The sequence below is a fragment of the Cupressus sempervirens genome, chromosome 10, assembly GCF_028749045.1.
Source record: "Cupressus sempervirens isolate cs-2001-9-10 chromosome 10, ASM2874904v1, whole genome shotgun sequence".
NCBI lineage: Eukaryota > Viridiplantae > Streptophyta > Pinopsida > Cupressales > Cupressaceae > Cupressus > Cupressus sempervirens.
Genome location: NC_143127.1, coordinates 12,942,474 through 12,967,704, shown reverse-complemented (window position 1 = coordinate 12,967,704; position 25,231 = coordinate 12,942,474). Strand labels below are relative to the sequence as shown.

The following is a 25,231-nucleotide window of genomic DNA, read 5'->3' as shown; positions in this document are numbered from 1 at the left end:
AGTGGTAATATTTTTTTTTTCTGTCATCGAGATTCCGGATCACACTCACTGGTTCACCATCAAGATGGAAACAACGATAGAGCAATTGCAAATTTAGCTCTATACAAAGTATAAGTGAGATCAAGATGGAGCCAAGCCCACATGGGAAATGAGAAGAAAACAGCAATAATAATAAAAAGGAAAAGACAATGGAAAAGAAGTGAAAGGATCTTAAAAAAAGGATTTATTTTAATGACAAGAAGTTTTAAGTATACATCAGAACTGTAATGTCCCCAGATCACTGCTCATCACCAGACATTTCGATTTTGTAAAGTTTAAAAAGAGACAAAATTGCGGTGATGAATAAGAAAGAACAGAATACAGTTAATATGAGCTAATTATTATCCCTTGAGACCATCATGGTTGATATACGGATGAAGTGTGTACGAGGAACCATAGCCAATCAGCCATGAAACTGACTTAAGCAGCATCATTGTGAGATAAAAGCGGGGAAATATATAAGTACGGATTGATTGGATATTTCCATCTCTGTGTTGAACTCCTCCGAAATGTCTAATTTGAAATTAGTGAATGAAGGGCAAAGGGAAGAATGTCCGTAACACAAAGGCACTGGTAAAACACAAGAGTTGTTATTGACATTAGTATAGACAGCAATATCGAGGGTTTAAGGAAAGACCAAGATTAGTCAATGGTAATTATCAACCGATGACACATGGATGTAAAATTGTAGGCCTGCAGGATTAATCTTTTAGGGGTGACCCAGCAAGCAATTATGGTAGCGAAGCAGCCATCGATGGTGATAATACATACTGTTCTGGTACAAAGGAATGGTTGACATCCTTAGAAGCATGTTTTTTCGCATAAGACTTGGTTAAGAAGTAATCAATACTTCCATGTATGGAGCAGCAATATGGAGAACGAAAATGACAACTGTGGAACAAAACACTGTCATAGGTGCCGCAATATATTTCAAAGTATTCTATACCGACAACCATGTTTATTGAGAAGAATCTCGAACAAATATATTTGGAAATTATCTAAGGAAGACAAAAATAGCCAACAAAATGATTATAACATGAATAACTCATTGAAAATGATTAAATGGTGTGTTAGGATTAAGGCCAGAAAGTAATTACAAATGGTAATTGGTTGTTCCTTTTAAAATGAAACCTTACTTTTGGAAAAAGTGAGGAAGATTTAAATATTTTATATCACCATAGAGTTATGTGTGATCCTTTATAATTTCTTCCCACTTTGCTTTGAAAATGTCAAGGCATTTATATATATATTTTTTAAAACTTGTACTCCTTTCCTTAGTCCACCTTTTAAATATGGAGATGTCCTCTATATTTTTTGGTATGTAATCCATATCTTCTTTTTTTTTCCCCATTCGATGCCTTGTTTATCCAGTCATTTAGTAGTACTTATAGCATGTTGGTACATGATTGGTTGCGTCTCTTTCCATTCAACTAGATCGATCTTTTTAGTTAGGTTTTGTTTTAATATAGGAGTTAGGACGATAGTTAGGAATATTCATTTGGGAATTTTTAGTGTAAGATTTAGTTAACATGATAAGTAATTATTTTATTAATATGTTTTTGTGATTAGTACATTTTGTGATGGATTGAATTTTCTTTATTGCTAATTATTTCTTAATGACACTTGATAATTTAACTACTTAACTGAAATTAATATATTGATAGATTGTTTAATTTATTAGAAATTATATAAATAATTAATTTGTCATTTTATTGACAAATATATCTCTGTAATCAATCATTCAATTAGGGTCATCACACTTTGTATTGTTTGTCAAACTCTTTTAAATTGTGCTTTTATAACCTTATTTCAAAACTGTTGTAATTTTATGTTCTTAATTTTGATGTGTAATGCATTTCTCTAAAAGGCTAAAAAGGGGTCTCTGAGGCAAAATCAGCTATTAAGCAGCCAATCAAGTCATTATAATAAGGAACGCAAATAGTTATATTTAATCTTATGGTATGGTAATGGAAGAAGTTTACTGCAACTTAATAGGTTTCCATAGAGGAGCAGAAAAATGAAAAAGGCAGATTTCAAACAAAAATACTCTGAATGAAATAAGCAAATATCTTACTGGAATAATCTCCAGGTTATTTTCCAAAGCCATATAAACATTTGCGAGAGTTTGAGCCTCCACTCCCTGAAAAAGAATCAACATTAGAATGAATTACAGTGATTGCATCAACTATTAATTATCTGAACTGCAAAAATAATATGCTTGACACAAAAAGTTATAGAATGTTAATAGCAAAAATATCTAAATGATTCAATGTATGCATCTCAAGATAGCTTTACTTTTGGTGTTCTTGGCATCCTTTTTGTACTGTTTACACACATATGACTGTCATCATGGCATACTCAAAAGGTTATGTGTGTAAATTTTTTACCAAATAATTGTTTACTAAAACAAGCAGACAACTATAAGACCACTGAATAACAACAGGAGGATTGTTTGCTGATGTTCTGAACACATGCAGATGTGCACACATGTGCGCGCACACACACACACACACATATATATATAAAGAGAGGGTTTATTTCTCCAATATTTTACATATACATATATATATAAATATGTTACCTGTGAAGCATCAACAACAAGAAGGGCTCCCTCACAGGCCGCAAGTGATCGAGAAACCTGTGCAACAAAGCCAAAAGAAATACCATTTCAAATTTGAGACAGATTTAACTTCTTTGCTGATCACTTATTTCTCTAATGTTTTCGAATCTAACAACAAAATGCAATCATAGAAATGACATTATAGATGCCTCAATCAGATAGTTATAACTAAAAAAATCCTACAAAACAATGAACATGATAAACAAATGAATTTATCAGATGTAACAACAAAACACATTTGTATTTAAAATAATTCCAGTTCCTGGACATCTTTCATTGTTTCAAATGTCTTGATATCTTCAAATATTGCTTCCATTGTTTTCAAACCCCATTCAAAATTTGGCTATAAAAAGTTTGGCCAGTGTGAAAAAGAATATACAATAAGCATCATATGTATACTAGCTTTAAAAATTGACAATGTACTAAAAAGGCCTACAAAGGAAATGAATAAAAGCAAAATACAATACAATTGTCAACCACCAACATGTAGTTATGAAACCAATACAAATAGCCAAGTAGGGGCAACAAGAGGCCCAAAAAACATAAGTTGTAGAGTACTAGAGAAGTAGAAGACAAGACTCACTGTATCTCTACCCAGGCCTAAAATTGAGAAGTCACTGGTATCATCATTGATCATTGTGAAAGGACTGATATAAGATCTGATGGTGCTTGTCAAGGATCGATGAAAGCCAGAAAGGATATGTTGGTTAGTTCTAAGAGAAATCAAGTCATGTCCATGAAGCCCAGGATGGGTCTGTACCAGCAGCAGACTTTATCTTCTAAGACTACTCTGAGACAGCTCGGAGTTCCATATAGCCCTATGGTTTACCCTTTTGTGCTCAAGTTCTTTGCAGCTGCTCATGATCTTTAGTGGGGCGCTGGTGGGTTACTTTGTTTTTGTTCTTTTGTTGCTTCCTTTGGGTACTGTCTGGTATCCTTGTTGTGGGCTGGCGCTTTTGCTTCTATCGGCAGTCCCTTTGACTCTTTGTGGTCTTCTGTAGGACGTTAACAATATTATCTTATCTTATCTAGAATTAAACCCAGCACCCAAGTCAAATGTAATTCCTCCAAGAGTGAAGAATCTCGTAATATGCATTTATCTTTCTAGCTAGAAGGATTGCCAAAGAGGAGTAGATCTATGCTTTTGAGAAGTATCCAAATTGCACTAGAAAGAAGCAAAACTGTGTTGCCAAGGGGGAACGTGTTGGGGCATAAGTTGTGAGAAATGTCATGTCATAAATCTATACTCATCTATGTGTGAAGTAGTGGTATCCAAATGCCATTTAGGGCTCCTATATAGGTTAGGAAGGGATCGTCTTGGGGGCTCTAAGACCCCAAGAGAAACCTTGCAAAGATCTACACAGAAAGGTGACAACCTCTTGTTGATAAAGGGATGAGCAGTGTTAGTCCAAATATCCAAAAGGAAGTAGAGACAGTCTTGCTCGAGTCAATATAGAGGCAATTGTATATCCCCCTATATCATACTAAATAGTTATAATGGTCATATTCTCTACCCGCTAGAGTTAATAACAACCTAACCTTGATGAAGATGACTTATCTGGACTCATAATTGATGCGAATGCACCCTAAGTTGGCTAAGGGGAAGCCTCAAGCCATGTGACCAATGTGGTAAAATATTTTAATAAACAGAAAATATTGAATTTCAATATGGTGAATTTACCTGGGGTCAAAAGTAAAATAAAATCGTTGTTATGAGGCAAAAGAAATATTACATAAAAAGTATCTTTATAGTTACAATTTTTTTAAGTTCCAAGACGACTGTAAAAGAAGGATTGTGGAAACTCGTTGGATTATTCTTGGTTATTCATTTTGGTGAAACGGTCTTTGGGAGTCTTGAGCCATTGCTCAACTATCCAACCTAGGAAGAAAAGCCTAACAAATACTAGTTTTGTCGACAAACACCCTATCATATATATTGGTTGTGGATGAAGCCCCACTTGATCAATCCTTGGTTGCAACTCTTGTGATTGCTAGCCTTCAGAAATGCCTAATATTGGATTTAATGCAAAGTGTTTGACAAAACACCTGTGAACCATAAATTGTGAAAATTCCAAGCTTGGTTAAAATAGTCCAGTACAGGTTCTAACTTCTCACAGAATATGATGTGATTGATGCTTCTAAAGAAAGATTTTTCTTCAGTTACCTAGAATGATGCATCTTTATGAAGATGCTTCCTTTAGGAAAAGCCAGATTTAATCTATGAGAATCAGATTCAATTAGACTACATCATAATGCTCAAATATCAGTTTATGACAAGAGCAGCTAACATGTCTATCATCAGCTTGAAACTACTACCATAATAAGAGTTTTTGTATTTGCAAGAGTTGAGGTTATGCATAAGTGTATCCTGCCCTTATTTCTTTCTCTTGATTTTAAAATTATTTATGAATTCGAAAATTCCCAACAGTTTGTCATTTCTTACAGCATCAACATGACAAATTGTGCGGCACAGAAACACCCATTTACATATTCCCAAGACTCGCCGAAGTACATGAAATAGAGTGTTAAATGATGCACAGTTCATTTATGATTGAGCATTTTTTTCCAAATTGAGATGAATGATTTCAAAAATATAAAACTCAGATAAACTTTCAGCATGAATACTCAAAAGCTACAGCTGTACTCCAGCAAATTTGTGAAAACCAAATACATGTATCTGGTAGTTTGGAGGTAAACACTGTACCACTTTAAAAAAATGATAATTATTCATCTTTTTATTTTCTAAACTAACTTACAAAAATAATTTCGTACAGTATTTGGCAGCATGGAATTATTAATAAAATTACCAAGTGCACTGAACATTCCTACCTCGTAGGAGAAGTCCACATGACCAGGAGTGTCAATAAGATTGAGGCAGTATGGTTCACCATCTTGTCCAAGATAGCGCATTCGAGCAGCCTGCAAAACAACCCAATCTACAGAGTAATACACCTATAACATTATTCAAACTCACTACAATTCCCTTTCAGAAAAGTGTATCACCTAAATAAATCTGTGACATGAAGTTTCACATAAATTTATCTAGAGCAACTGAACATTTCAAGCATCTTTCAGCCAAATTTCATGTAAAAACTAAATCCGATTGTTAAATGATTGGCCCACATAAAACCAATGCAACATGAAATTCAGAAGCGCCAACCATAGAACAAAACTTGCATCCAATTATGAATGACAGAGTCTGGCTATAAAAACGGCTAAAATGTGAATTCAAGAAAATGGGGAAATATTCCAATGCTTGATACCTACATTGTATGCAGGAAAACCATTACAGCTTGGACCTTTAATTTTACAGAATGCCTAGTAGATCTTATACATTCCAAAATATAGCTTCAATAAATCTCATTCTATTAATGCAGGTAACTTAGGGTTGAACCATTCAGTATGAGTATACTAGCTGCAACATATGATTGCAATCTTCAAAAATGACTATTTCATTGTTTGACTGAGGACCACCTTATAGTCCTCTCCTCTCAAAATAGAAGATGACAAGCAACATGGTCTTGATATACAGTCATACTTATTGTCTAATCAGATGTATTGAGGGTTGTCTAATACTCCAGTCTACTGTCTCTTATCCACAACAACACATTAGAAACGCTAACAATTGCAGTAAGATTTTCCTAAGATTTCAAATTACAAAAAAGTAATGTTAAGAATTGTTTTTAAATTAAGTTAGCAGATTCCCACCTTGGGCCCTCGAACTGGATCCGGGTGTGAACCGAGCCCAGATTCATGACTCGGTCTGTGCTCAGTCTGCATAGTTTCCGTGTTCAGACCTGTGGGTCCTCTGGGTCCACACAACTGCCGACCTGGATGGGGACCCACAGGTTCGAACATAGACCCTGTGCGGACCAAACAAAAACCCATGTAAGCCTAGCCAGACCTACACGAACTGCTAGTGACCCAAGGCCCAAACTCAATTAAAAAAGATTTTATTTATTTATTTTTTCTTCAAACCCTAAAATGACCCTTAATATGGAGCCTACAAACATATTTCATTTCACATTCACTCTCTCATTTTGCTCTCTCCAACTTGCAAGTTTGAAGTGAGGTGGTTGTATTCAAAGGATATCAATTGTAGAGTGGCAAAAAAATCAAATTTCAACATCCGAGTGTTTAAGGTATGCATTTCAACCATATTCTTTAGTTTTTGATAGATTGCTTCCAGTTTTTGAAAAGTTTTAAATTTTTTCCAAGTATTTGTAGAAGTTTTGAAGTATGTTTTTTTTCATTTTTGTTATAGATTGCAACAATGAGTAGTCAAAGCGCAATCGGTGGGGAGGGGTCTCAAAAATTTAAAATTGATAAAGGGTCTCCTTTATGGAGACACACTACAACAATTTCTCAATGTCCTGGAGGTGGGGAGTTTATTTGGAAACGTAATTTTTGCAATGCACAATATAGAAGCTCCTACTTCCAAGTCAAACTTCATTTTTTGGGTCTTGGGGGTAAAGGGGGGTAAAGGGACTAATATGTGCGAGGGCCTAGGGCTAGATAAGAAGGGGTTGTTAGTTAAGCAAATAGCAACATTCATAAAAGAACAAGAAGATGGTAACACATTAGTTGCAAAAGGGTAATAAGGTGGTTATACTGGGAAACAAAAAACAATAACACCACCCACTCAACCAGCCTCTAGACATCCCTTCTTGCCTATGCCTTGCAAGAGGATGAAGTAAAAGAACCACAAATCACCACCCACAAGAGGCCCATCAACTAAGGCATTTCAAATTGTAAGAATTTGGTATAGCTCTGATACCATGTAAGAATTTGGTATAGCTCTGATACCATGTAAGAATTTGCCTAAGGCAATAATTCAACACCAAGATTAAAAAGCTCAATAGATAGCACAAGAGAGACTAATGAGAATCTCAATAATGATCAAGATGATAATGAATATCAGATAATTGGACATGAGATGAATACACACTAGAAGTGTCTTGTATATAAAGGCAACTAGAATGACTAGGAGTCAACAAAGAAATAAGGATTACAACTCAGCACATGTCCACCAAAGGTGGATTATCCTCCATTGAGCATAGGAGTTTGTGCAATGATGAGAAGATAAGTTTACATAGGTGTATCTCATAAAGAGATGTTGTAGACACCATGTGCTCTAATAAGTTGCTAACTCTTGTGTTGTCAACAAGACAACTCATATGACTATGCATATTCCTAGGTGTCTACATGACAACTAATATAAAAATGCATTATCCTAAGTAAACTTAAGTATAATAATAATTAATTATTTACACTACACAAATGAATTAAGAGATATTTCTAATGAAAAGATTCGATGTTACCTCTATGTGCATGATCTTCCATTCAACTTAGTGAGATCAACTTATTGGAGGGAAATGGTGCAAGCAATAATTAATGCACCTTTTGGTTACCAAGGCCCTGGATATAAAAAAGTGTGTACCACCTTATTGCATAATGAAAGAAAAAATGTAGATGGGTAACTAAAACCAATAAGATATTCTTGGGTTCAATGGGTGTGTGTGTGTGTCTATTGTTTTTCATGGATGAAGAGACTGCAAAAACTGGCCATTAATCAATGTAATTTTTGCATCCCCCAGGGGTCAATGTTTTTTAGGACGGTTGACTATCAAGGGGAAGTAAAAGATGTTGAGTTCATTGCCAGGATCCTCATTTTCCATAGAGTCGATGGGTCATGACAATGTTGTCCAAGTAATTACGGTCAACACAAAAGTTTGCAGTTCTCCAAATGCTTTGGTAGAGGCTAGATATGATCACATCTTTTGGGCACTGTGCACTATGCACCGTCCCCTCTCTAAGTTTGGTGACGCAAGCATATTGGAACCCAAGTAGAAAATAATATAAGAGGAGGTAAGGAGATTCAAATGTGTCAAACCACCATATGTCGCAAGCAATTTTCAGAACTTTCTCAAGATTGCAATTATTGAAGGTAAATTTTTTAATTCAATTTATTTTCATTTATCATTTCATGTCATGTTTTACATAATTGGATAAGATATTTTTCATCTTGTTTACATATTTTTAATGTATTATTAACTTACTAATAACATGTTTACATATTTTAAATGTGCTATTAGCAATAAATTTTATCTTTTCTAAGAATGCATGTAATTTTTCAAAGTTGATTTTGTAGTGACAATTGAAATTTTAATAATATTCCAAAATATAGAGTGAATTTTTTTTAAATGCAATCATCTATGATAACTTCACAAGTGGTATCACTATCTTTACAAAGAATCAAATTCATCTAGATGGCAGTTCAAGGCAGAATTTCGGAAAAACACTGAAATTAGTACATCAGCTTGCACGGGACATAACACTTCAACTATTAATTGGAATTAAACAGCAAAAATATATAGGAAAGTTTAGTCCATTCAACCATCACAATAGTTTTTACGAACAAAAAGGGTCTATTATCCAAAGGTATAATTTAAGTGTTGCAACTTCATTGCTTCTTAGAGATTGCCACTATTATCAGGAATAATTGTAAACCTTCGGGAATAGTTATTAGAGTTATTAGTTAAGTGTGTAAGTTGTCCAGTACCAAGGGTAGTTGGAATGCGATGGTTGAGTGGCAACCCTTTAGGTACTTTATGTACATCCGCCTAGGCGGGATTAGAACTTTGCTCAAATTTCATGCCCCCTCAATAGGTTGACAAGAAAAGGGGAACCCTATGTTTGGGGTACGGAGCAAGAAACCTAATTTTAAGGAATTGAAGACGAGATTGCTAGGGGCACCGATCCTGGCATACCTGAACTGGGATAAAGAGTTTCACGTGCATGTGGACACGTCTAACTTTGCAATTGGCGCAACACTTGCACAAACGGGTGATCATGGGTTGGATCATCCTATCTATTTGCTAGCAAATTATTGTCGAGGGTGGAGAAGAACTACAACGCAACAGAGCGGGAGGCTCTAGGAATGGTGTACAATCTACAAAAGTTCAAGCATTATCTATTGGCAACGTCCTTCACATTCTACATAGACCACCAAGCATTGATGTACTTAGTGAGTAAACCCATCATAAAAAGAAGGGTGAGCAGATGAATGTTGCTACTCCAGAAATTTACATTCACCATTGTGGTGCGATCGGAGAAGAGCCATGTTATATCCAATCAACTATCTCAGATCAGGTCAAGGGAGCTGCTCAAAGGAGTCAACGATGACTTCCTAGATGCGCATGTATTCTGTATAGCCATCCTTCTGGAGTGGTACAAAAGCATCGGCAAATAACAATCCACTTCACAGTTCCCTGGGGAGATGCCACCACGCGAACGACACAAGTTGGTACTGAGGAGCAGAATGTTTTCACTGATTAATGGTCTATCGTATAACATGGGGCCAGACCAAGTATTGAGAAGATGTGTCATGAAGGAGGAAGTACAAAGTGTCCTTCGGGAAGCCCACGAAGGTAGGAGGGCATATAGGACAGGACACGACGACGAGGAAAGTACTCTTGGCAAAGCTATGGTGGCCTGCGCTATACAATGATGCCAGAGAGTGGGTGGTCAACTGTGACACTTGTCAGTGTGCAAGTAAACCCTTGAAATAGGATTTTATGCCGCTCAATCCATCATATGCCCAAGAATTGTTCGAACAGTGAGATCTAGATTCATGGGGCCCCTCAAGCCAAGTAGGGCTCGGAGATGTCATTACATTGTGGTAGCAACTAAGTATCTGACAAAGTGGGTGGAGGCATGAGTGTTGCTTGACAACTCCGCCATTAGCAAACACATTATGGCATCCCTATTCAGTTGACCAGTGATAGAGGAGGTCACTTCATCAATCATGTGATTTGACTACTCATGACAGAGTTCAAAAGAATTCTCCCTGTCGAGCCCATATTATCCGAGGGCCAATGGCCAGGTGGAGGCAATGAACAAAATCCTAGTGTCGATCATCTACAAGTCATGTAGGGTGGAGCAAGCCAATTAGGAAGAGAAGTTGCCATCAGCACTTTGCACATACCATACAACGTATAAAGTTACAACGGCACAAACACCATTCCAACTAATGTTCGGGCAAGAAGCAGTAGTGCTAGTGGAATTTATGGTTCCAAGCCTTCGGATAGCGACTGAAAATAGACTTGGTGATATGGAATTTCTTTGAGAGAGATTGTATAGGATGAACAAGCTAGATGAACGAAGGCTAATGGCGCAATGGGCAACAGAGGTAGCACAAACTCATCGTAAAGCATGGCATAATAAACATTTGAAGCGAACAAGGTTTCGGCCTGGGCAATTGGTGTTGAAGTACAATGGGCGTAATGAGATTAAACCTAGGAAGTTCAAGGTGAAATGGTTAGGACCCTAGAAAATACGGGAAGTTGGCAACAATGGAGCCATTAAGCTGTGGACTCTCGATGGATGGGAGATAGCGGATCCAATTAATGGTTCAAAATTGAAGATCTACCATTAGAGAAACAATGGTGGTAGAGTTAACACCGGTCACCCAGAAGAGGGGAAGCATTAAAAAAAATTGAAAAAAAAAGTCACCAAACAGTTACTATCACCGGAGGGTGAAGTCACCATCATCCAAAGACAAAAACCACCCACATAACAATTAAAAACACGCGAAGGAGGGAAGGAGTTCACAGTGGGAGAAATTGTCAGGCACGGACACACAAACACACAGAAGTAAAAGTAAAATCCATTCTCCAACAGACAGCACAAATAGAACTCGCAAAGAAGGAAAAATACAAGTGCAAGCTATTGAGAAGGAGCTAGCCATTGGGCATCAAGACACGCGGAGAAGTTGTCAATTGTCGGAGAAGGAACAGGTTGCATACAAAGAAAAGCAGAAAGCAAAGTCGTACGACCATTGAAAGAATCAGTTATTCCAAGAAATGGCAATAGCAAGACAGTTATGGATTCAATCTTAAAGCAAACCACTTCCTGGAAAACAAAATTACATACAGACTTGCCGAGTTCGAGTTCCAAGATGACCATGAACACTCAGATTTTGCCTTCAGGTGTAAAAGTTGCAGGCAATATGGACAAAGGCAAAAAGATGATGAAACCGAGAGTGTCTACAACCCCTACCAAAGAGCATGTAACGCCACATACAATAATGTTTGAAGGCTTGAATGGTTTGGATTGTCGGAGGTGGTGGTTCAAGAGTGCGGCAACACCAAACAACCAGGTTATTAAAGATAACCTGAGGCACGCGCAGGTGCAATGGATGATTTAGATGCCGATATTTTGCATCATGGATTTGAAGGCCCTCTCCAAGCAATGATTGAGACCTTCGATAGCGTCTCCATGAAAAGCACAGTATCATACATGGACCACCTGGTAGTAGTTTATTTCACACCATCAGAATTCAAGCAAGTTTTTGTCTTACTAGCAAAAGGGCATAAAGTGGAGTTGAAGTTACAAAAATTTACTCCGGAGGTGAAAGATTTCTACATCTGGCTAATCTACAGCAATGACCTCACACAGGCAGAGATGGAGTCGCTTAACAAGGCTTCACAAAACAGGGGGGATAAAGAGGTTGTTTATCAAAGAGGGGGATTGGAGATGCTTGATGGACTTGGTCAAAAGTCAGCTAACAGGCTTTAGCCGCATGTGCAACATTTCATGAAATATACCAAATGGATATTTGCTCTACTGCTACTATTTGTTTAATTATATAAATTATATATTTTTGTAGATTTTTCTTTAATCTTATAGCGCTAAACAAAAGTTGCAGAAGAAGGTTGTTTCTTTTTGTATTTTTCAAAATATAGGTAATAAAATAAATAAATAACAGTAACTGATAAAATAGAAGTGATAGAAATCATATGCAGCAATACATACTATTCTGGAAATGATTCTAAAACCGTACAAGCAGAGTCTAATTTATTTCAAAATAGTACCAATACAGATGTACTTCAAACAAGGTTGACGCCAGCTGAAGATGGGAACCAGCTACAGCCAAACAAGTTCTAATGATAGAGCCCAAGTTGCTACAATTAAACAACTCCAGTCTGCTGCAAATAAACACTCCAAAATTCCTCCTGCGAACTACTATAATGTAATGTCCCCTTTTTCTAGGACATTATAATTCTATGTGGCCAGCTCACTTCGCCTAGGTTTCAAGGGCGAAAAGGTTCTTTACGGGGTTCAATTCGAGATTTGGCCTAGACATTTCCAGTTCCAGACCCATGAGAGCAGTTTTGGCAAATTGTCCAGATGCTTACTATTTTTAGTAAGTAATCAGAGGTCAATATTTTCGGTACCTCAATGCTGGGTTGGAAGTGTCTTGCCGAGAGCTTTCGAACAAGCTATTGCACATGTTTATCAAAGTTCATTTGGTCTGTTATTTTAATGCCTGATGACTATATGGTTTACTGACTAAGTGACTATTAAAGTCATTTAACTTGTCACTTTATTTTTAAAAGTTACTATGTTCACTTAAGTGACTAAAGGACAAAAAAGGTGTTTTATCCCACATTGCTTAAAAAGAGCATGCATCACATTGGGAAAAGTAATAAAGCTACAATAGACTCCACATGGGAAGATATATGAAGATTATAATATTCAAAACAAATATTAATCTGGGAGCTGGAAACAGTTGTTGGTTATTTCTTCTAGGACGCAAACCCTTGAAGAAGCATTTGAAGGTTGGACGCAAACCTAGCCTTCTTATAGGTTTAATTTATATTTCCAATCTGACTGTTATTTCTGTTTATAAAATTGGAATTTCTAGATTGTTGCATGTTATTGTATTGTTGTTGTATAATACAGTAACATTACTTGGCAACTATTTGTGTTAATTCCTGATTTATGTATGTACTTCTGAATATTGAGAGGAATAAAATAATCTTTCCAAGTTTCCTTGTATGCAAATCTGTTGGTTACAAATCAATTTAAGTTTTGAAATTTATATGGAATATTGGTTTTCTTTTTGGTTTTGAAACTGCAAGTTCGTATCGAAGGTTTTTAGTATAATATCTGGAAGGGGATATTACAATAGTATCAGAGCTGGTTTTCCTGCTAGCCTGTGAGATTTTACCAACAAAATAAATTACAAGAAGCATGCAGAACTTGATCAATTTGTTCTAGATGTTGAGGTTAGATCGGCCAAGTTTGCAGAGAAATATGGTCAAATTCTTGATGAATTAGAAGCAGATCCTGAAAGCCATGGAGGAAAACGTTTAGAAAATCTGATAAGAGGAATATTTGCAGGCAATATATTTGATTTGGGAGCTGCACAGCTTGCAAAAGTGTTTGCAAAGGATGGAATTTCTCTTTGGGCCAGTTATGAAAACCTATTAACCGTCCATGGGTAGTAGATAACTGGAAGAACAAAAACCATATGTAAAAGCAAAAACTCCATTAAATACAGTGCATGAAGGACAAGGTGGAAAATATTCTGAGATCATTTGGCATTTCGAATTTCTAGTGATACAGTCAGTTTAATTGAGGGGTTTGGTTACTGGCATAGTTTTGCAAGGCAAGTCTGCGTATTTTATTGGGTTGGCACGACTGGGATAAAATCATCTCCTCTTCACAGACCTGCGCAGGAAATAGATGGGAAATGCGACTCAGAATGAGGGGCTATATGTCGGGTTGCTAGGATAACATCTTGCAATATACCTACGGGTTGTATTTTGTATTCTTTCCCTTGGGTTAGGTTTCATTATTCACGTGCTAGGAAGGTGAGACCAGTGCCAGCGAAGAGTTAGACATCCAACTGGGCACACAGCATAGTGACAGAGGCAGACTTAGCGCAGTGATCTTCCTTAACCGCGTCCAGGAAGACAATAAAAAAAAAATGACAACGGAACAGTCTATGGAGGTAAGGAAAGATTTGAGTAGCTGATTGTTTCCGAATTTGTGGGTTTCTTTGGCAAAACCGAGCTTTCTGGTTTACTATGTTTATTGAAGAACCAAACTAGGCATAGTAGTAAGAGGAATCCGTAAAAGAGACCCTGGCAACCTTGTTCTCTCATGGTCGTCATATTTGGAACCTCCACGCCTTCTCTTTTAACAGGCCTATGTAATATAGCTTGGACGTTGAGTATTATTTCCATCACAGTTGGAATGCTGGTTTGGGACGTGTACTGATACACAGACGACTGGAATAATAAAGGTGCTTCTAGTTTATGATGCCGCGGGTTGCTTCTGAACTCGTCCAGGGTTAATGCATTGGTGTGTTCGTGCGGCAAGGCTAGGATGAGTGAATGCTTCACCATTTGAACATAGAACTCAAGACACCTTGGCCGTCTATCATATTTCGTCCAGCAATGAAGATTTTTGAAGTTTAAGTTCTAGCCGATGGGTTACTAGAGTATAGAGAGTTTGGGTATTACTGTTATTAACAGCATAGCAGTTGTGTTAGAGTAGCTAGGCCCGAGCCACTAAGAAGACAAGTCCATAACGTGTTCAAGAGAGTTCATGATTACTTGTATCAGCTGAGAACATGCAATATTAGTGACAAACATTGTTTATTCAGTTCCAGGCTGCTTAACAACTATTTGAATTAATGCCACTTATCAAACTAGGTGAACCTCATTGACGCTACAATACCTGAATGTTACTCATGCGAATGTGTTAATATCAGTGATTTAATCCTGTGGGTGCCAATCATTTATAAGGATTCGAACTCCAGCATCCATCAACGCTTGAAGAAACTCGGTCAGTATTTTTCCTGAATTTGAACTCTAGAATATTATAGTGGTAACAGGGTATATTCAGGCTGCTTATGAATTGTTCGATTTAATGTCAAATACTAAACATTCAGTATTTTTGAGGAACTTTTAAGTGAGGAATTCAGAACAGCGGTAATAAACATGGGAACATTCAGAATGTGGGCGTGAACAGAACCCAGGCAGGTTGCTATCCAGTTCGTGGTATGTGCACGTTTTGTAGTCATTGTGAGCTAACTCGACTTGCTATCGTAATCAGACTGTTATCATTCTAGAAAAAGGAATAGTCAAGTTAGTGGGCAGAAATAGGAAACCAGGAATAGTTAGCTGTCTTCTTCTTACAGTCTCAATTTTACTTGGTCAGTAAATTCTAGATGAGTCTATTCAGCAGTGTTAGAATTTAAAATCTGGGTCTATGCCAACAGTTTGACAGAATAGATCGAGTGGGCATTCACATAAATTTTAGTACTCTTAAGTTCAGACTAGTTCAATAGGGCCAAAACATCTTTAAATTGCTTGAAGTACTGTTGATAAAATTTCTCCTTAGCCTCACATTCATCACTTGGTCTAAATTTAAGTCCCAAGTTATTATTGTGGTATCACATACTGCAGAAAAATACAGTTCCAAGAATACCAGCAGCAGCATTGTATAGGTGTGAGGGATGAAAGGATAATCTACATCTTTCCAATATTTAAAGACATACATATATTTTGTTTGGATTAACGAAGACAATTTAAACTGAGATTTGAATGAGGCCTCAAGAGCAGTTTGTCCACAATTTCCAATCCGATATGAGGACTGAAATAATGAGCATATATGATGAGTACAACAAATTCCCTCCACAGATTCAAAAAGAATTACCTTTCATGGATTATGTTGACTTTCAGCTAGAGCTACAAAACAAGACAGATATAATAAAAAACAAATACTATGATTTGGCTTGAGATCTCCTTGCAAAGGATAGTTATAGAAAATTGCATAAGGGAGACATTAATCAACTTGATAGTAGTACTTAAAAAGAAAAGCAACCTTCGGATGATAATATGCAAAATACTAATAATGGCACAAGTATACTAGCAGGAAATTGGGAGACAAAAGTATCTTATGGAGATGTTTACACTAGTCCTTCTGATGAGCATGTTGATGGCCCATATAGCAGAGTTGACCAACCCGCCAACGTTGGCAACTCCCCATCTTGTGTAGATATGGAAAATACGAGCATCTTATTTGGGGGCATGGAAATTAACCTGGATGAGTTTTATGATGATATTAGGCTGAAAATTATGTCAAGTTTTCCGGAGGAGCAAATGGGCCGCAATGTTGGCAGGATAGTTGACCTATCGCACATTGAGTTAGAGGATATATTTGAAAATGTTGTCTCCCAAGGTGCTGAAAAATCAAAAAATCCTATGGAGAGCAGCCCACTTGTGTTTGAAGGAGAGGGTCAAAAACCATTTTCACTCCTTGACTTATTGGATATGTTTTTGGTCAAAGAGGACAAGATTGTCCAAGTGTTGACAAGAATGGATGATTCTTCCAAATTGGTTGGGGATCTCATGCGGAAGGTTGTGATAGAAGAGAGACATGGGAATGTATGTGGCGTCACAAGTCCTCTTTTACATACTATCTTTGAAACGTTGAAAATGATAAAATATGAGTACTTGCAACTATTAATGGATAGAGATCTAGCAATAAAATTTAGAAGGAACAAGGAGAGTGAGGTAGATGAGCTATGCCTTCAATTGAGCTTAACACATTATTCCATCCACAAAGCTAAAAATCAAACAAGTGGGGCAGCCACTTATGAAGAAGATGACAGTGGTTCAAGGGCACAAGATATCACGCAAATCATTGAAGGAATTCATAAAGTGAGTAGATGTGAAGGAAAACAATGTGATTCAATCACGTGTTCCCCGTTTGAGGTTTTCTATGGTGAGAAAAATTCTATGGATCAACAAGTTGATGAGTCTGAAAATTCTGATTTTTATGACAGCAGTTGTACATTTTCATAGGAGCACATGGTTAATGATACAACAAGTAAGGATAATTCAAAGATTACTATTAATGGTGAACCTTCTTTTCACGAAGACCTTGACATAAGCAAGGGTACTTATGGTGGAGTAGGAAGTTCAAGTTTATCCTTAGTATGCTCTGAGGGATTTTTCAGCTTACCCAGAGTTTTATCACCTAGCTCTTATAAGTTGGTCACGGGCTACTTGTTGATTGGTGATTTTACTTGTTGGTATATTCCAGCTATCAATGGTTTGCCTATGTATGATGGTAGTATATTCGCTGATTCTATTTGGCCTTCAGGGGTTAATGAGTTATTTGCAGATAAATGGGGAGAGTATACATTACCCTACAAACCACTTGAGGTGTCTACATTTTTTACTCAGCAGTATACTAGAGATAATGTTAGCATTCATGATGTTGGTGATTCACCAACCACTCTTTCCTTTACCCAGGATCATGTTGATTGGGTGATCAGGAATCCAGGTGTTGATAGTTTCTTACATCTGGTGGTTTATGCTATGTTGTTACACAATCACAGAGTTATGCTCTGTGTGTTTCAACCTTTTGACATATCAGAGATCCAGAGATCAGGACTACTTCATTTTGACCTAGGTGATATAATGATTGAGATAGATTGGCCAGATCTGTCATTGTCATCGATACTGCAGGAGTGGTACAGTGGTACAATGGTACAGATGTTAAATGAACTGGTCAGTGGCATTTCAGACAACGCACGAGTTCTCACTTGGGATCCAGGTGGAGCATCCCTATGTATTGCTTTTTATCGGGGAGCTTGTTGGAGAGTTTGGTTGCTATCATCTTGGGGTGGATATTGGTATATTGTTGAGCTCCCATCTTCACTTGACAGTAGAGACTCACAAGGTCACTCATGGAGGGAGGCTTTCATCCTGATTGAGGGTATTGGCACACAGGATAGCAGCACACGGCAGTTGGTGTCCCTTTATGGTGAGACTTGGGATCCTGGCATTCAGTTATTTGGCACATTGATTCCTATTGTACTGTTTCGCCATTTTGAGTTTGGTAAGATGTATGTCGGGGTATATCGACTGAAGAGTAGAACCTCATTCTCGAGGCGAGTATGGGATCCTGGCATTTGATTTCTGCAAGTATGAGTAGATTGCTTGAGGGCAAGCAATCTTTGAGAGGGGAGGCTTTGTAATGTCCCCTTTTTCTGGGACATTATAATTTTGTGTGGCCAACTCACTTTGCCTAAGTTTCAGGGGCAAAAAGGTTCCTTACAGGGTTCAGTTCGAGATTTGGCTACACATTTCCAATTCCAAACCCATGAGAGCAGTTTTGGCAGATTGTCCAGATGCTTACTATTTTTAGTAAGTAATCAGAGCTCAGTATTTTTGGAACCTCAGTGTTGGGTTGGAAGCGTCTCGCTGAGAGCTTTCCAACGAGCTATTGCACATGTTTATCGGAGTTCATTTGGTCAATTATTTTAATGGCTGATGACTATATGGTTTACTGACTAAGTGACTATTAAAGTCATTTAACTTGTCACTTTATTTTAAAAAGTTACTATGTTCACTTAAGTGACTAAAGGACAAAAAAGGTGCTTTATCCCATAGTACTTAAAAGAGTGTGCATCACATTGGGAAAAGTAATAAAGGTACAACAAACTCCACATGGGAAGATATATGAAGATTATAATATTCAAAACAAATATTAATTGGGAGCTAGAAACAGTTGCTGGTTATTTCTTCTAAGATGCAAACCCTTGAAGAAGCATTTGAAGGTTGGACGCAAACCTAGCATTCTTACAGGTTTAATTTATATTTCCAATCTGACTGTTATTTCTGTTTATAAGATTGGATTTTCCGGATTGTTGCGTGTTATTGTATTGTTGTTGTATAATACAGTAACATTACTTGGCAACTATTTGTGTTAATTCTTGATTTATGTATGTACTTCTGACTATTGAGAGGAATAAAATAATCTTTTCCGAGTTTCCTTGTATGCAAATTTGCTGGTTACAAGTCAATTTAAGTTTTGGAATTTATATGGAATATTGTTTTTCTTTTCAATTTTGAATCTGCAAGTTCGTATCAAGGGTTTTTAGTATAATATCTGGAAGGGGATATTACATATAAGGAAAAGCCAGGCTGAACCAAAGTGGCTGCCTTCCCAATAAATCCACTACCTGCAAAGTGTGACTGCAATACTAGAAAATGATCCTCTGTCGTGATCAAACTATATGCATAAGAACCTTCAAATCTGATCTTGTTGAGGGCTACATCCCAACAAATCTGCTCTCAACACTAAGGTTTGCGTTCTAGGTGAGGAATACTCTTCCAAAGCAATGACGTCCAAAATAGGTTGACAAAATGATAAAGATACTCATTTTTAAGTTGCCTTCTCCTTATATCCCCTCTCTAAGGCAATTCAAACCCTAAAAGAACCCTAAAGTGGATTTCATTTGAACTTTATAATATAACACTATTTTCCCAATAAAGGCGTCCAAATAGAAGGAAATCATTACTTTATTAATGACAAATAGCTCCAAGCATCAAATAAGTCCCAACAAGTGATAATCAAATACTAGAGATTGAGCTCTTTCCAACGAGCTATCACACATAGGCAAATTGATCCAAATAGAGCCAAAAAACTCCTTATTATTCCAAAATGGCTAAACACTTAGCATTATTTAAATTATTAAAATGCTAACTTAGGAGAATATTTAAATATATTAAAATATTTCCCAAGTAGCCAAGGAACAACCCAAACACCTCTAAAAACATGAAACTGAGTTTGTCACCTGCCTATAACTGATGCCGAACAACCTGAGCCAACTGATAGTCATACCCTCAAATCTAGGGATACTCCTAAAATATAGGAAACACACCCAAATCTCCTGAAACTGAGACCAGGGGGTGATCTCATAGAACCTCAACTCTAGAAACATCACCACCTCCTAAAAGGTAGGAATCCCCTCCTACAATTAAGGAACTGCTCTCAACTGATCTACTACTGCATGTAATACCAAATCCAGAAGCTGAAAACTCTAATTGAGTCTTTGATCACCACTGCCAGACTATGAGACTCCATAATAGGCTAACTCTCATGTCACTACTAGACAAAGCTAAAGAGGGGACATGACATTTCATTTCAGCACATCTCCATCATGAATAATTTGCTAGGAGGAAGGGTTTATGATTAGGGCACATTATTATCGGAGCGCATGTACAAATTTATGACCCTTCAACAAAAGACGCTCTACATGTTGCACCATGTGATTGTATTGCTTAGGGATGTTGTGGTCAACCAAGTGCCACATGACATTTTAATGAGAGAGGTCAAAGTAGTACTCGTAGTACCAGATGAGCCCCCTATTATGAGATGGCGATATTTGGACATGTTAGGCGCTCAAAAAGCAGCAAAACAGAAGAGGTCCAATCATGAGGCAGATGTCAGCTTAGGTCCTGGGGATACGGATAGTGGGCTCCAAGTGACGTCAGAGATGAGAATGATACAAAAGAGGACAAAGATGAGGAAGTAAAGGTGATTTCAGCAACCCCGCTGTTATATCCACGACCTATGTTAGCACGGCTCATTTGACACCCGTTGCCACCAATGCCCTTATTCCAACATTTGGTCAGATTAGGGCAGCAATAGATATGACTCCACCGACAGTGACGACGGCAGGGGTTCTAAGGGTGGTTGAGACTACGATGATGGAGGCCACTCGAGTGATAGTATCGACCACAGAGAGCACTTTAGCAGTTGTTGGTATGCCTCAGATAGTCGAAGATTTGGTCAGAAATGTGATAGAAGTTGGGGAGATTGCAAGCGAGGGGTCACAGGAGCAGGTCCAGCTAGAGGAGATCGGGTCGAATGCAAGGGCGACCATGGATGTCGCACTATTGGTTGATATAGTAGGAGGTAGTCTTGGGGTGAGCATGGACGTAAGTATTCCAAAAAGGGAACATCATACACCAGTAAGACAGGGCAGTTCATTGGGCCGTACGATTGCATACTTGGCACAACAACTACTTCCACCTATAGCACGGGGGCCTTTCATTCAGTTCCCTTTGAGAGAGGACCTCCATTTAGAGGTAGTGTTGTTGGACAATGATGTCCCCAAAGATGTAGAGGCACCTTTGGTAGGAGAGTTGGGAGAATAGAGTAGAGTAGCACTGGGAGGGGAAGCAGAGACTATAGTGTAGGCAGAGGACGAAATGCCAGTAGATGATAGGAGGGATGAGGACGTACATGCATACCTCCATCCTATTACTGAGATGGTGGATAGAGGTAGGTTGCTTGCAGAGAAGGTGCTTGCAACATGATGAGAGGAGAAGGCTAGGGAGGAGGCTCGGGTAGCAACAAAGAAATTTTGGGAGGAGATAGCTACTCTACTAACCACTCAGCAGATCGCTTGAGAAGCGGAGCCTACAGTATTGGTAGAACAACTAGAGGCAGCCACACAATGTAAGAGCGTGGTGGAACAGCAGCTGGCAGATGCAATGAAGGAAAAGGAGGTAGCATAAGATAAGGAGGAGGCTGAATTACAGGAAGTCACATTGATGTTGAAGGAGGTAGTCGAGGAGAATTCCCAGATACGAGCAGATTGGGATATTCACACTTAGCAAGTGTAGCAATTGCGGAGGAAACTAAACGCTTCTACGTCCCAACTAGTAGCTCCAGGGATGTTGCCTCCCAACCCTTCTTAGCTTGTTTTTTAATATATGTATTCAGCATTGTCCCTATTTTGTATTTGTCGTCAAGAGACGACTTTCCTTTTGGGGGGGATGATGTTGTCGGGAATACTTGTAAACCTTCGGGAATAGTTATCAGAGTTATTGATTAAGTGTGTAAGTTGTTCAGTACCGAGGGTAGTTGGAACGCGACAATTGATTCGCAATCCTTCGGGTATTATATGTACATCCACATGAGCAACATTAGAAATCAATCAGAAGTACATTGTCTTATATTGTATTGACATAAACATTAATGGAAGCACCAGTACAGTTTTATGAAACTCAATGTTGCATTCTTTAATTTTCTATTATACACTAAACTTGTTTACCTGTGACGCAAAGAGACTATAGAGTATCCTTACACCCCACAACTTGTAATCAATGATGCTATCTTGGATCAAATCCTTCCCTTCAAGAACTTCCCTATCCTAGACTCATATAATCCCTTGTGAACCCAAGACTCCTTCCAAACAAATCAAGTTGTCAATCCTTCATTCTCTTGATTAACTTGATGATTCCATTTGGCTCCTAAGTGTCACAACTTCACTCTAAGTGCCAAACACCTCTCCTAAATTCCATACATGAGTGTCACTTGTTTGACCTCCTTATGACATAGAGACTCCAACTAGCTAGGTTTAAACCCTCCTTCGCTTTTGATCATTCAAATTGACTACGTTGCCCTATTTAGGCCTAGTAGCCAATTAGGTCTCCTTTCTTGGTTTTCACTCTACAACTCCAGATTCTTCCAAACACCTTGGAAAACTACAATTTTCAATTCCCTTTTGGGCCCTTGACAACATACCCAAATATTGTCCTTCCAACCAACCTGTTACCACCAAACTATACTTACACGAGTAGGCCTAATAGGACTAATTAGGCCTATTTTCCAAAGCAACTATGCCCAATTGGACTTGCCCAATAAAACTAACTCCTACAACACTTCAATCTCTATGTCAAACCCCTAATTCCACCCTCAAACCTTGACCAACCCAAGCATTTGTCTGACTGTTACACTTTCTTACACAATTTCTTAACTCGTCACATAGAGATACCTGGTTAGGGCATCCTGGTTCTCCTTAAGCCCTTATCTTATTGACATGAAACCAAGTTAGTCTTATAGTACAACATTGTTAGGCCTCACTTTCCACCAAATGTTGTAATTTTCCAATGGTGGAAACTGTCCCAAATTACATGGAAAAGATCAAAACCTAGGTTGAGGGTTTCCTAGTTGATAAAAAAATGTGATCTCTTTACAGAAATGAGATCAAGGTGTAACATCCCGTTTTCTCGGGTCTAAATTAACATCCAATATACTCAAGGAATGCAGTTACTACTTCGTTTCAAAGGAAGACAATTATATCATTCATGTTCATGTGAATAAGATTTTCTATTAAAAATTAGTTAGACAAAATTTCTTAATTAAAAACTTAAAAACACCATCAAATGAAATTTCTACAGAAATTAAAAACACATACCTCAGAAAACTGTGATTGAATTCAAACGAGGGATGCTTCTGCAACCACCCGAGTTAGTCCACAAATACACTATAACAATTTCACATGACGACTATCATCTAAAAACCGCTATCTTAATATCAAATGATAATTACAATTAAATACTTCTATATTTTAAATTAGGGCATCACATACCACTATACCAATTAGGGCATCATTTACCACTGGTTCATATAGGGCTTCTAATACCCCTATATCACTTAGGGTTTCCGCAACCACAGATTCAATCAGGGCTTCCGATACCATTGATTCAAATAGGGCTTCCAATACCACGAATTCATTTAAGGCTTCCGATACCATTGTATCATTTAGGGTTCCAGTCATCTCTAAATCAATTAGGACTTCAGATTCCTTTCCTTCTGATTACTTAACTGTGACAGTATCTCAAGATTAGATAATATACTTATATTCATTATTCATGAAAGTAAATGACGGTAACAATGAAATAACTCAATTTAGCTTACCTCCTATATAAGAGTGATAATACCTGTTTCCGATAAACAATTGAATGTATGACTTATCCTTGTTTGATGCACATCTAGCAACTTAAGGAGAGGTGAAACATTGTCAAGGGCTTTACCACCCAACCTCGAACCAAATCTTATTCCCACACGATCTCTAACGAGAAAGACCCTCCCTACCCAGAATAGATAGGGGTCATCTTGCCATCCACTGGGCATCCTAGTATTTAACACACCATACAACTTGGCAGTAGGAGAATACAACATCAGGATCAAGCATGAGCTAATAATAATAATTCACTATTCAAATCTAATTTCTTGATTTTGTTTATAGGTTAAATCTTCACCTCTTCACCATTCTTTGGCCTATCGGCCAGGTGAATTCCTTGGTGTCAATATATTCTAATTTCTTGCTTGGTAATATATTAAAGCTTTGCAATCATATGGATTCATTCAAGATTATCTCAGTTTCAATGGACTGTATAATTGGTGTAGGCTCAGGATCATTTAAACGATTGGATTCATAAAACACCTCAGTTATCATTTCTATTCATTTCTCTGCTCAAATTAATCACCAGATCAAAGATACTTATCTGCATATATGTTTCATCAGACCAGAGTCTCATAAAGCCTATGTACGTATACACTAATTTCTCTTAATTTATTCCTCTTCACCTTTAATGGCATCCTTGCCGGTGAGTTCCTCGGTGTTTGAACATTATGACATCTTTAACACTTTTATTAAATGCATGGAAAGAAAAATAATATGATAGACAGGTTCTTTGATTCATGGATTTTAATACTGTTTTACATCGTCTGTATAACAAAGACATTCTCATGATTATTGATAGTAAACAAGTAGCATGATAATGATTTCTTGTAAAGCTATGTCTAAGGATCTATGTCTTATTACATTTCGTCCACAATTCTGATGACTCTATCAAAGATAAATGAAATAAATCAATAAAAATGCAAAGCTCAGATCTGGTATGACCTTCAGTATAAAAGACAAAACAGCAAGTATTAAATAGTATTTAATCGTGACCTGTAGCAAGGGATTTCTTACTCCCGTCGCTGGATTAAAAGATTATCCATGTAACCCTTTTGCTTTGAACTGGTCGACGGTGAAGAAGAGAATAATGGAATTTCATCCTTCGGAAGACTCTAAGGTCAGGTACGGAAACCCCACAGCTTGCTCTGATTTCCGCGGCC

General features: G+C 37.5%; 1 protein-coding gene across 2 annotated transcripts in view; it reads right to left on the bottom strand.

Moving 5' to 3' along the window:
- Positions 1 to 25,231, bottom strand: part of LOC149532320 (Small GTP-binding protein) — a 317,802-nt gene that overhangs the window by 269,046 nt on the left and 23,525 nt on the right. For both annotated transcript variants that reach the window (XM_089807649.1, XM_089807650.1), the window contains exons 3-5: positions 5,489 to 5,578; positions 2,621 to 2,677; positions 2,114 to 2,179 (exon numbers count right to left, since the gene is read on the bottom strand). In XM_089807649.1, coding sequence (XP_089663775.1) covers positions 2,114 to 2,179; positions 2,621 to 2,677; positions 5,489 to 5,578 — 213 coding nt within the window. The remainder of the gene's footprint in view (positions 1 to 2,113; positions 2,180 to 2,620; positions 2,678 to 5,488; positions 5,579 to 25,231) is intronic.